Source organism: Dipodomys ordii, unplaced genomic scaffold (assembly GCF_000151885.1).
Source record: "Dipodomys ordii isolate 6190 unplaced genomic scaffold, Dord_2.0 Scaffold109, whole genome shotgun sequence".
Lineage (NCBI taxonomy): Eukaryota > Metazoa > Chordata > Mammalia > Rodentia > Heteromyidae > Dipodomys > Dipodomys ordii.
In genome coordinates, this window is record NW_012267325.1 from 6,084,663 (window position 1) to 6,098,358 (window position 13,696).

General features: G+C 40.5%; 1 protein-coding gene across 1 annotated transcript in view; it reads left to right on the forward strand.

Moving 5' to 3' along the window:
* The window catches only part of Zfhx4 (zinc finger homeobox 4), a 191,281-nt gene that overhangs the window by 174,927 nt on the left and 2,658 nt on the right, over window positions 1–13,696 (forward strand). Inside the window, exons 7-11 of the mRNA XM_013028432.1 lie at window positions 1,641–1,774; window positions 1,965–2,165; window positions 2,873–2,990; window positions 3,505–8,910; window positions 13,505–13,696. The exon at window positions 13,505–13,696 is cut by the window's right edge and continues 2,658 nt beyond it. Of these exons, the coding sequence (XP_012883886.1) occupies window positions 1,641–1,774; window positions 1,965–2,165; window positions 2,873–2,990; window positions 3,505–8,910; window positions 13,505–13,696 (6,051 nt within the window). The remainder of the gene's footprint in view (window positions 1–1,640; window positions 1,775–1,964; window positions 2,166–2,872; window positions 2,991–3,504; window positions 8,911–13,504) is intronic.

The window sequence follows — 13,696 nt, forward strand, 5'->3', positions numbered from 1 at the left end:
TTGAGTTTATTATTGAGATAAGAATTCCTGCTTTGAGCACATTTTCGGAAAACAAATACTTGGATATTTTTTCATTAGTATAATTAGACTTGCAAGTTTATTTCAAATTTAAATTTATTAAATACAATTGTAATTTATTTTTTTTGGTTACTTGTAAATTTTACATTTTAGGGCATATGGGAAGACAATGTGTATAAATTCTAACAAAATCTAGTGTTTATAAATTGAGAAATTAATATTGTGGTAATCTGTTTAGCATTAAGTTTTAATTCTGTATCCTCTAGGAAAATAAAATCATTGCTATTATGTCATTTCATTTTAAAAAATTAGTTTCATTAGGATCACTTTCTTTAAAATTTCTTTCTGAATTTAAAATTACTGAACTCATTTCTATGAAATAAAATATTCACCCCTATCCAGGGCAGGAATAAAATAGATTTCTTCTTGTTCATTTTCATTTTGTTTCCATAACATCCTTGACCTTATTTTAAAATTAAAACTGGGTTATTTTGCAATAAGGTACAATTTGTTCATTTATACGAACCGTATGTGAGTTGAGAAAAAAAATCAAGATAAATCTTCATGCGCAGCATACAATCAGATTATGCCTGGACTATATATTTACACAGGGCCTGATAGCAATCAATGGTTTAGCTTCATTGCATTTCAAGATGTATTTGCACCCAGTTGTCCAGCGATAGTGTCCTCACCCTGGAAATAATTTAGTTGCAAATTGACTGGAAGATGGTGAAAATTGAAAGTTAAAATTAGAAATACTCATAATAAACAGCAGAAAAAAGGTCGGATGATGCCGTGCGATGATGAGATTGGAATGGCTGGTAAATGAGGTTTTGTGTTTGTCGTGAGATGTGTGTGACATGCCTACCCAATATCGCTGTAATATTCAGCCTTGCAGAGGAGATTATTGTGCAAATGGATCCTAGAAAGAATTCTCTGGGAAATTAAAATTGTTCTGTTTTCTTTGATGTGTATGAGGGTCCTACACATTACGTTGCTCATTTAGGCCAAATTTTAAATCATCTTTAGTATCAAATATTTGGATTAACCTCATAAAGCAATTGTCTTCCTGAGATTTGTACTATATTGTTACATGTCTAAACAACCACAGCCAAGAGTATATCACTAATCACAGCAGCAAAAATGGTTAATTTTTAAATTCTTTTGTTTTGTATATCTATCCATGGCTTAAACTATTATTTGGGCTACCGTTTTATAAGTAGTCATCTCTCCTTAGAATTCTAAATCTCAGCACTCAAGAATTTAGAAGAGGTCATTAGACTTGAAGCAAATAATGAATTTCTAAGTTAGTATTTGTGAATGGGAGTAGATTTGCTTTAATGTGATAAAGGCATTCAAGGCACTAGAGAGCACATGTTATTGATGAACCTTTCAAGGCCACCTAAGGTTATCTAAACACCAGACAGGAGTACATTTTAAAATATATTTATAAAGTCTACCCAGTGAACACAAAAAAGTATGCTTTTACAGTTTAAGTTTAGCTTGTCGGCTTACTTTCAATGAGTGTGGATTTTTTAGTGACAGTTATTTGAAGTGCCTAATATTTTTTATTGTGACATTGTATTTATTAATTGACTTGTCCTTTTTTGGGGGGGAATCAGGAATAATCACACCAGAGAAGGAGCTAAAGGTCAGTGTGGCAGGGGGCACTCAGCCTCTTTTGCTGGCAAAAGAAGAGGATGTTGCAACCAAAAGGTCAAAACCTACAGAGGACAACAAATTCTGTCATGAACAGGTAAAGATGTTATTGTCCCTTTGCTTTTTGTTTATTTGCTTCTGATAACCTCTCAGTTCAAAAGGCTCTGTATTTTTAAAATACATTTTGATAATTAGTAATGTGATTAACATCTGGTATCACATCTAACATTCTGAAGCTATGAGAGGCCATTACCTACTGGTGACCATGTTTATTTAATCTTTTCCAGTTCTATCAGTGTCCTTACTGTAACTACAACAGTAGGGATCAGAGTCGGATCCAGATGCATGTCCTATCTCAGCACTCGGTGCAGCCGGTCATCTGCTGTCCTCTCTGCCAGGATGTCCTCAGCAACAAAATGCACCTCCAGTTGCATCTGACACATCTGCACAGTGTGTCTCCAGACTGTGTGGAAAAGCTGCTTATGACAGTAAGCATGGCACATGTGGATGCATGTGTGACACAATGTGTGTAAAGTTAACAATAACAGATTTGCAATTGTGGGTCAATAGAAGTTTATTTCTACTTCAAGTTCTATTTTTTTATTAAATTGGCTTTGGCACAGAAGTCACATTCTGGACACATTTGTCATCTCTTGCTTTTAGGAAAATTATGATTTAAAAATTATGATATAGGGCTGGGAAGTTGGCTCAGTGGTAGAGCGCTTGCCTTGCATGCCTGAGGCCCTGGGTTCGATTTTTCAGCACCACATAAAAAGAAAAAAGCCGGAAGTGGCGCTCTGGCTCAAGTGGTAGAGTGCTAGCCTTGAACTGAAGAGCTGAGGAACAGCGCCCAGGCCCAGAGTTCAGGCCCCACGACCCGACCCAAAAAAAAAGAAAAAAAATATGATATAAAGCATAGTTTTATAGAGAGACATTTTCAATCTCTTTTATATCTATGATGTTAGTAAAATGACTTACTTAAGCATCTTGAGTGTCTAAGTTCTTTGGTTGTTAACACAGAAACCTACAAAAGGTTTGAAGCGTTAATTTTAAAACACAGCAGTATAATAATATTGAAAGTTTGGTTGTGGCTGCTTTGGCTAGAGAAATGTAAATCCTACTGCCCACTTCAAGTTGTAACAGAGTTTATGATTGGTGGAGCACTATTAACATGGACCTCCTTTGGTTGTCAAAGGTGCCGGTCCCTGATGTGATGATGCCAAACAGCATGCTCCTGCCCGCGGCTGCCTCTGAGAAGTCGGAGCGCGACACCCCTGCAGCCGTGACGGCTGAGGCGTCTGGGAAATATTCAGGTATGCCAGCGTATCCTGATCTACAGAGAAAGCCCTTACGAACTGCCTGTGTGGCATTGTTCCCAGGTTATTACTTTCAAACAGTTGGCTTTTTTTGTTGTTGTTATTTGTTTTTCCCCATGAAGGAAAAACGTATGGCATTTTCCAGGGAGTATTTAGCCTCTGGTCTCTGTCTGTCCATGGAGGACAACCTAAAGGTTAGATGGACAAGAATATTCTATGTGTTCTATGTATGAATACCAAGATTATGACCCTTGGTATCTTGTTGACTGCGACATATTTATTTAATTTTGGCTTATTTTCTTCTGCATACTTAAAACCTTCAAGATGATTTCTGGTTTTACATCCTTAGCACACAGCCCAGGGCTTGTGACTCTCTCAAATAAGCTTTTTGTTTTTGTCTTTTTTTTTTTTAAGTAGAAATCTTTGCGGGCTCCCATTAACAGTATTGAATGACATTTAAGCAGTGAGTTTTCTTACTTTCTGAAGTGATGTTTCTGCATTCTTCTAACAGGAGAAAGCCCCATGGATGACAAAAGTATGGCAGGTCTTGAAGATTCCAAGGCTAGTGTGGAAATAAAAAGCGAGGAGCAAAAACCAGCTAAAGAACCCACCGAATTGTCAGAATGGAACAAAACTAGCAGCAAGGAGGTGAAAATCCCCGACACACTGCAAGATCAACTCACCGAACAGCCCAAAAGACAACCGCTCTCTGTTTCCGACCGCCATGTTTATAAGTATCGCTGCAACCATTGTAGCTTGGCTTTTAAAACTATGCAGAAGCTTCAGATACATTCCCAGTATCACGCGATTCGGGCCGCGACGATGTGTAATCTGTGCCAGCGCAGCTTCCGTACATTCCAGGCTTTAAAAAAACACTTGGAAGCGGGCCATCCTGAACTGAGTGAGGCTGAACTTCAACAGCTGTATGCCTCCTTGCCCGTGAATGGTGAACTCTGGGCAGAGAATGAAGGCATGGTTCAGGATGACCATGGCCTAGAGCAGGATATGGAGAGAGAGTATGAGGTGGACCACGAGGGGAAGGCAAGTCCTGTAGGAAGTGACAGTAGCTCTATTCCAGATGAGTTGGGCTCTGAACCAAAGCGGACCCTACCTTTTAGAAAAGGGCCCAATTTTACCATGGAAAAATTCCTGGATCCATCTCGTCCCTATAAATGTACAGTGTGTAAAGAGTCATTCACCCAAAAGAACATTCTCTTGGTTCATTATAATTCAGTGTCTCATCTGCATAAGTTGAAAAAGGTTTTGCAGGAAGCCTCCAGTCCTGTCCCACAGGAAACCAACAGCAACGCAGACAACAAACCCTACAAGTGCAACATCTGCAATGTTGCCTACAGCCAAAGCTCAACCTTGGAGATCCACATGAGGTCTGTGCTCCACCAGACGAAGGCCAGAGCTGCAAAGCTGGAGCCAAGTGGGCCCGTAGCAGCTGGTGGGCACAACCTCACAGCCAATGTGACTAGTCCTGGCCAAGGGATGTTAGATTCCATGGGTTTAACCACAGGCAACAGCAAAGATACCCACTTAGATGCCAAAGAATTAAACAAAAAGCAAACTCCTGAGTTGATCTCTGCTCAACCTCCCCATCACCCACCGCAGTCACCAGCACAAATCCAGATGCAACTACAACATGAGCTACAGCAGCAAGCTGCGTTCTTTCAGCCACAGTTTCTAAACCCAGCCTTCTTGCCTCATTTTCCAATGACCCCAGAAGCACTCCTGCAGTTTCAGCAACCTCAGTTTCTCTTTCCCTTCTACATACCTGGGACAGAGTTTAGCTTGGGGCCAGATCTGGGCTTACCTGGCTCTGCCACCTTTGGTATGCCAGGCATGACCGGAATGGCTGGCTCCTTGCTTGAAGATCTGAAGCAGCAGATTCAAACTCAACATCACGTTGGCCAAACCCAGCTGCAAATTCTACAGCAACAAGCACAACAGTATCAAGCCACTCAGCCCCAGCTACAGCCTCAAAAACAGCAGCAGCAGCAGCAACAACAACAACAACAACAAACAAGCAAATTATTGAAACAAGAGCAAAGTAACCTAGCCAGTAATGACTGCCAGGTAATGAAAGACATGCCATCTTATAAGGAGGCAGAAGAGGTTGCTGAAAAGCAAGAAAAACCAAAGCAAGAATTGACAAATGAAGGTGAAGGCCTCAAAGAAGGCAAAGACACAAAGAAGCAGAAGTCTTCGGAACCATCCATCCCTCCACCTCGTATAGCTTCAGGAGCCAGGGGAAATGCAGCCAAAGCATTACTGGAAAACTTTGGTTTTGAACTGGTCATTCAGTATAATGAAAATAGGCAAAAGGTGCAGAAGAAGGGCAAGAGTGGAGAGGGTGAAAACACGGACAAACTGGAATGCGGAACATGTGGTAAATTGTTTTCCAACGTTCTTATTTTGAAGAGTCATCAAGAACACGTACACGGACAATTTTTCCCATATGGAGCACTAGAAAAATTTGCTCGTCAGTACAGGGAGGCCTATGACAAGCTTTATCCAATTTCTCCATCCTCCCCGGAAACACCACCTCCACCACCTCCACCCCCTCCCCTCCCACCAGCGCCCCCACAGCCCACTTCCATGGGTCCTGTTAAAATCCCTAACACAGTTTCAACTCCTCTGCAAGCTCCACCACCAACTCCTCCACCACCTCCACCTCCTCCTCCGCCCCCACCTCCTCCTCCACCGCCTCCGCCTTCAGCTCCCCCCCAGGTCCAGCTGCCTGTGTCTCTTGACCTTCCTCTCTTCCCTTCTATCATGATGCAGCCCGTGCAGCACCCTGCACTTCCACCCCAGCTCGCCCTGCAGCTGCCACAGATGGATGCGCTCTCTGCTGATCTCACCCAGCTCTGCCAGCAGCAGCTGGGGTTAGACCCCAACTTCCTAAGGCATTCTCAGTTCAAACGGCCACGGACAAGAATTACAGATGATCAGCTAAAAATCCTGAGAGCTTATTTTGACATTAATAATTCTCCCAGTGAAGAGCAGATCCAAGAAATGGCAGAGAAATCTGGCCTCTCTCAAAAAGTTATCAAACACTGGTTTCGAAATACACTTTTTAAGGAAAGACAGAGAAATAAGGATTCACCGTACAACTTCAGCAACCCTCCTATAACTGTTTTAGAAGACATCAGAATTGACCCACAACCCGCCTCTTTAGAACATTACAAATCAGATGCATCATTTAGTAAAAGGTCTTCTAGAACGAGGTTTACTGACTACCAGCTTAGGGTTCTACAAGACTTTTTTGACACAAATGCCTACCCAAAAGACGATGAAATAGAACAACTCTCTACTGTTCTCAACCTGCCCACTCGGGTTATTGTTGTATGGTTCCAGAATGCTCGTCAGAAAGCACGGAAGAGCTATGAGAATCAAGCAGAAGCTAAAGATAACGAAAAGAGAGAACTCACAAATGAACGGTACATTCGAACAAGCAATATGCAGTACCAATGTAAAAAGTGCAATGTGGTGTTCCCCAGGATCTTTGACTTGATTACACATCAAAAAAAGCAGTGCTATAAGGATGAAGATGATGAAGCCCAAGATGAAAGCCAAACAGAAGACTCCATGGATGCCACGGATCAAGTGGTGTACAAGCATTGCACTGTTTCTGGACAAACAGACATAGCCAAAAACACCGCTGCCCCTGCAGCAAGTTCTGGCTCTGGGACAAGCACGCCTCTGATTCCATCACCCAAACCAGAACCTGAGAAGACATCTCCAAAACCTGATTATCCCACAGAAAAGCCAAAGCAGAGTGACCCCTCTCCCCCTCCTCAAGGCACCAAACCAGCCTTGCAGTCAACATCGACTTCCTCAGACCCACCACAAACGTCCACAGCCCAGTCCCAGCCCCAGCCACAGCCACTGAAACAGCCCCAACTTATTGGAAGACCTCCCTCCACTTCTCAAACTCCTGTCCCTTCCAGTCCCTTGCAAATTACCATGACTTCTCTCCAGAACAGTCTACCTCCACAGTTACTCCAATACCAATGTGACCAGTGTACGGTTGCCTTCCCAACTCTGGAACTTTGGCAGGAGCACCAGCACATGCATTTCCTTGCTGCCCAAAACCAATTCCTTCACTCTCCATTCTTGGAAAGGCCCATGGATATGCCATACATGATATTCGACCCCAACAATCCTCTGATGACCGGACAGCTGCTGAGCAGCTCTCTCACACAAATGCCACCGCAGACCGCTTCCTCCCACACAGGGGCTCCTGCCACCGTGGCTGCATCCCTCAAAAGGAAACTGGATGAGAAAGAAGACAACAATTGCAGTGAGAAAGAGGGAGGGAATAGTGGTGAAGACCAACACCGAGATAAACGCTTGAGAACAACCATTACCCCAGAACAACTGGAAATACTCTACGAGAAATACTTACTGGATTCTAATCCTACCAGAAAAATGCTGGACCATATTGCACGTGAAGTCGGGCTGAAGAAGAGAGTTGTGCAAGTGTGGTTCCAGAACACACGAGCGCGGGAAAGGAAAGGACAATTCCGAGCGGTGGGTCCCGCACAATCTCATAAGCGATGTCCCTTCTGCAGAGCCCTTTTCAAAGCCAAGTCGGCTTTGGAAAGCCACATTCGCTCTAGGCACTGGAATGAAGGCAAGCAGGCAGGCTACAGTTTGCCACCCAGCCCTTTAATAGCCACAGAGGATGGGGGAGAGAGTCCACAGAAATACATCTATTTTGATTATCCATCTTTGCCATTAACTAAAATTGATCTCTCAAGTGAGAATGAACTGGCTTCCACCGTGTCCACGCCTGTGAGTAAAACAGCAGAGCTATCACCGAAGAATCTCTTAAGCCCTTCTTCTTTTAAAGCAGAATGTCCTGAGGATGTAGAGAACTTGAACGCCCCTCCCGCTGAGGCTGGGTATGATCAAAATAAAACTGACTTTGATGAGACTTCGTCCATTAATACAGCCATTAGTGATGCCACCACTGGTGATGAAGGAAATGCAGAGATGGAAAGCACCACCGGAAGTTCCGGAGAGGTGAAACCAGCTCTGTCTCCTAAAGACCCCAAAGGTCTTGACGTTTTGCCAAAACCAGCAACCACACCCACCCCAGAGGTCTGCGATGACAAGTTTCTCTTTTCTCTCACGAGTCCATCCATCCCTTTCAATGATAAAGATGGTGACCACGACCAAAGCTTCTATATCACAGATGACCCAGATGACAATGCTGACCGCAGCGAAACATCGAGCATAGCCGATCCCAGCTCACCCAACCCATTTGGATCTGGCAACCCTTTTAAATCCAAAAGTAACGATCGGCCCGGCCACAAGCGGTTCCGGACCCAGATGAGCAACCTTCAACTTAAGGTTCTGAAAGCTTGTTTTAGTGACTACCGAACTCCAACCATGCAAGAATGTGAAATGCTGGGGAATGAGATTGGTCTGCCCAAACGTGTGGTTCAGGTGTGGTTTCAAAACGCCAGGGCCAAGGAAAAGAAGTTTAAAATTAACATAGGGAAGCCTTTCATGATCAATCAAAGTGGAACGGAAGGCACCAAACCGGAGTGCACCCTCTGTGGGGTGAAGTATTCTGCCCGCTTGTCCATCAGAGATCATATTTTCTCCAAACAGCACATTTCAAAAGTGAGGGAGACAGTGGGCAGTCAACTGGATCGGGAGAAAGATTATCTAGCTCCAACCACCGTTCGGCAGCTGATGGCCCAGCAAGAACTTGATCGTATAAAGAAAGCTTCAGACGTGCTTGGATTAACAGTACAGCAGCCAGGCATGATGGACAGCAGTTCCCTCCATGGCATTAGCCTGCCGGCATCTTATCCAGGACTCCCAGGCCTTCCGCCAGTGCTTCTCCCTGGAATGAACGGTCCATCCTCCTTGCCTGGATTTCCACAGAATTCAAACAGTAAGTCACCAAAATGAAAATCTCCCTATTTAATTTGGCATCATTAGACACCCAACACATGTAACCAAGACGACTGTGCATTTTGATTTCTTTTTAACCACTGAAATGAATAATTCTTTTGATATATATATATATATATGTATATATATAAAGATTGTCTATAGCTAATAATCAGGAATAGTCTACCCAAATATATGCAGAAAATCAAGATTAGATAGCAGAACAGATTCTCACAAATGGATTGATTTATTATTGCATCTTGGCATCTTAGAAATATTATTTTTACATTCTACTCTAATACTGGTTTCAAATGCCTTTCAACACAAATGTGTAGCACAATATTTGGTATAAATATCGAGAAAGTGAAATATTGGAACAATGCACTTGCTGATGTTCTTTCCAAGGGCCAAGATATTTAATTTTGATTTTGTTTCTTGTCTGTTTGTTCCTTGCTTCTACCCTATAAATTCCAAAAGTTAAGGGTTCTATAGTTACATATATCTACCCACAGTGCACCTAGCAGGTAGTAAAGCTTGTGTTTCAACTTTAATGACTAAATATATGATTTCTGTGATAATGTGGAACAGTATTGTTATACAATTTTGATTTTCTAAGCTTCTTGATTTTCTTGCTACTTGTTATTTAAGTAAACTCAGAAGCTCAGAGCGCATTATTACTCCATGCCCTGCTGCTGCTTCTCCTGGCTAAAGTTTATTAAGGCATAATAAAATTATACAGAATTATACAGAAAGATACAATTTATGCAGTTAAGATACATAACTATATATGTATATTATATACATACATATATAACTATATATATATAAACAATGTAGTTATCTTGTAATTTCCTCTTCTCTCTCTTTGGGAATTTGTTGTTTTGATGATACTAGGATTTGAACTTTGGGCCTCACACCTATGCTCTACTATTTGAACTATGCTCCATCGCTTTTTGCTTCCAAGTTTTTTTTTCTTTTATTTTTTTTGATAAGGAATTTTTGTTTTGTTTAGTTTTTTTTTTCATGGACCAGAGTGGACCATGATCCTACTATTTACACCTCCCTGTTATATAGGGTTGGAGATTCATAATAACCTGACTCATTGGTTGAGATGAGATCTCAATAACTTTGACAGGATTGGCTTCAAATCACCCTCATCCCATTCTCTGCCTCCCAAGTATCTGGGATTACAGGAACATGCCTGGGCTATAATTTCTTTAAGTGAGATTTTTTATCAGTGATTTTTGTTTCTTTTTCAAAGAAGAAATTTGGCTTTCTAAAGGAGCTATCTAGCATTTAGCTATCTAACACTAATCATGTTTACCTACAAAAGTTACTAAAAACTGAGGAAAGCTTTTTTTCATTTTTTCCTCAATTGCGTTTTTACATACATTTCAAAGCTTTCAGCTTCATCCTACTTTGACAAGAGGCAACAGTGGCCATTGTGATCTTAAGAACTTACCCCTTTTGTAACTTAATGCTTGGGAGGCAGAAAAACAATAATACCAAGTTCCTCTGCCTTTGCCCACCCACTTTTCTGTTCTAAATGGTTTGTGGGCTTTTGAGAAAAGTGGAATGATGTCTCACCTAAGAAAGAACTTGACCACGGACATCTGCTATAGCCTTTCTTTTAGTTGCAACACCAACTCCCTTTTCATCCAACAGTAGTTTTGGATAAATTGACTGATAACCAACAGATCTAATTATTATAACTATAATTATGTGTTTTATGTTATAGTGTAGTTAAATTAAAGGAAGCACTTTAAAAATAATAAAACAACAGAGGATTTTTTTCATTTAACGTTAGTCTAATTATTTTATAATCTCACTTTGTATAGCACTGTGATTATTAATCAATAAAAAACCCTGAATTATGTGAAAGAACTCTGTGATCTATTTTGTAAAAAGAGGGCTTTAAAAATACTTTACATAGGCAGAAACAATAGAAATATCTATGCCTTTGTCCTATAAATTACTATGGATTGATAATGATTGTTTTATCATCCCTGTCAGTGATGGTCACAGTATCTTGTTATTCTCTTGGCCTGGGACAAGGGGTCCTTATGCCAATTGCTCTTGTTACTCTAATATGGACACTTTGATGGCCTTTATGAAAGAAAATGAGAAAGTAAAGGTATTTATGAAATATTTGAATAAATGTTTCCTTCACTCTACTTACAGTTAATATAATTTGTATCTTTCCCTGAAATATAGATCTTCTTTGCAATTATCAGCATTACTGAGCTGTTGGAGGTAGGCCTTCATGACTAGGAGAATCTTGAAACACACCAAGTAACAAGGAACTCAACAGTTCATCTGTTGCTTTATTAAATCAGAGACCAAACTAACCAAGAAGTTGTACAGAGAAAAGCACCAGCTGGACACCAGTGGCTCATACCTGTAATCCTCACTACTCAGGAATGAGATCTGAGGATTGCAGTTCAGAGCCAGCCTAGACAGGAACATTTATGACACACTTAGCTCTAATTAACAACCAAAGAACCAGAGCTGTGGCTCAAATGGTAAAATACTACCCTTGAATACAAATGCTCAAGGACAGTGCCCAGGCCCTGAGTTCAAGCCCTGGGACCACCAAAGAGAAAGAGACAGAGACAGAGACAGAGAACACTTCTACCTATTTGTGTGGGATTTAAAACGTTATCATGGTGTAGTGATCAGTGGGGCTCCATCTAAGAGGATGAATGCCCACATTCCTGGCTGTCATCATTTTGAACCAGTTCATGGAGTAGAATGGGTTCTCTACCATTCTATTATCATCTTCCTAATGTATTTTTTATCAAGTAAATTTCTTCATTTTATGGAAGAAATAGGCATCCCAACTAGGTAATATCAAAAAAAGGAAGTTATTTTCTAAGTAAAATATGTATTTCCTGCAAGCCCTGGGCTCTTGTTATAATTTGATATCTATATGACCGTACCTGGAGGATATGACATTTCATCTTAGGCCTATTACATAGGGTTTAGTTATGGAGAATACTTCATTTTAAAGATACTTCATCCCTTTGAAGGTGAGTTTCAAGGTTTTGATCTGCAAAAAATAGTAAAATGTGCTTCAGTGATTACGAGATGTACTATAAATCAATTTTGTCCAAAGTCAACACTCCCAAATTAACTTCATTCCTTTATATACTTATTTAGGGAAGGTGGAATTGCTGCTCTTACATCTGAGTAATCGTACAGAGTCTTCCCAGGGCTGAGCAGGGCCTTGCAAGTACACCACGTGGCCGGCATACACACCTCAGAAAGAGTGGCCTGGGCCTTTCACTTCTTAACACTGTTGCTCTTTTAATACAATGAATTAAGTTTTCTGCTTTAGATATTTTCACATCTTTCTTTTTTGCAGCCATAATTATCTACAAAACAAGAAAATGAGAATAGCCCTGATATATACTTGGGCAAATTAAAAAACTTTGAATTTACATTTTATCCTTGAGGGTATTGGCATTTTGCTCAAGATAAATAGATAAAAATGCTTGATTTTTCTATTTTTAACTTATTTATTTTTTTTAAAGCAGTGTCCAATTCTAAATGTTCCATTAGTGTTTGGAAGTACAGCCTAACCTGCTTTCTTCAAGTGGAACTTTATTTATAATTACTTATTGCTTTTGGCAGTGTTGGAGTTTGAACCAGGGGCCTCATACCTGCTAGGCGACCATTCTACATACATCTCCAGCTTCTCACAAAGCTTTGGGAGATACATTTTATAACTACTGTCATTAAATCTGGATAAAATCAAGTTCTTAGTTTTTATTTTTTACAATTCTTTGGCCCCTTTACATAATAACTTTTATTTTTACATGAAAAAGAAAACTTTCCTCTGGAAGAAGGGGGGAGGGAGAGAGAGAAAAGACTACCTGTAAATATATAAAGTGGCCGATATTTTCTTCCCAAAAGAATGATTTTTTTTTTTAGGTATGGGCAACCATTTAAAGAAAATCAAACCAAACAAAATGATGAGAGTATAAAATTATTTTCAGGAAATCTTTTATCCTCAAAGTGAAATTTCTGCAAAATAGAGTTGATTAGTCTTAATCGTCTCATAACTTGATAAAAGGCATGAAAACGTGATACTACCACATAGTAAGTGTAGTGTAACTCAAAAGTAATGATTATATTTCTCTTTTGTCTTCTGTTTCTGGTTCTCAGACTACTGACTTTATAATTACAAATTGTACAGTATTATATGTTACTAATAATCTCAATATGTATCATTCATTCTTCCTTTAATGGTGGTACCATGGTTTGAACTCAGGGCCTTAAGCTTGCCAGACAAATACATACCACTTGTCTTTCATGAGAGTCTTTTGTGGGTGAAATATTGCTCCTTTATTAAAGCAATCTATTTTCCTTAGAGTTACGCTCTTGGTTACAATTAATATAAGAAATACAGTAAATACAGGAAAACCCTGCACATAAGTTATACCTGGTGACTATGATTTTTCCTGTTGCTGGTAATACATTGTGCTGATGTAGCTCTAACTGTAGTGAGATCTGTTTAGGTGTTAAGTGCACAGCCTTCTTCCAGTTGTCATTGCCTATATTGACAGTGGATGTCTCTCTGTTGTTCTTTGCAGCTTTAACACCTCCAGGTGCAGGCATGCTTGGGTTTCCTACTTCAGCTACTCCATCTCCTGCCCTGTCTCTCAGCAGTGCCCCCACCAAACCTTTGCTGCAGACTCCACCTCCACCACCACCTCCTCCTCCTCCTCCTTCATCTTCTCTGTCAGGACAGCAGACCGAGCAACAGAACAAAGAATCTGAGAAAA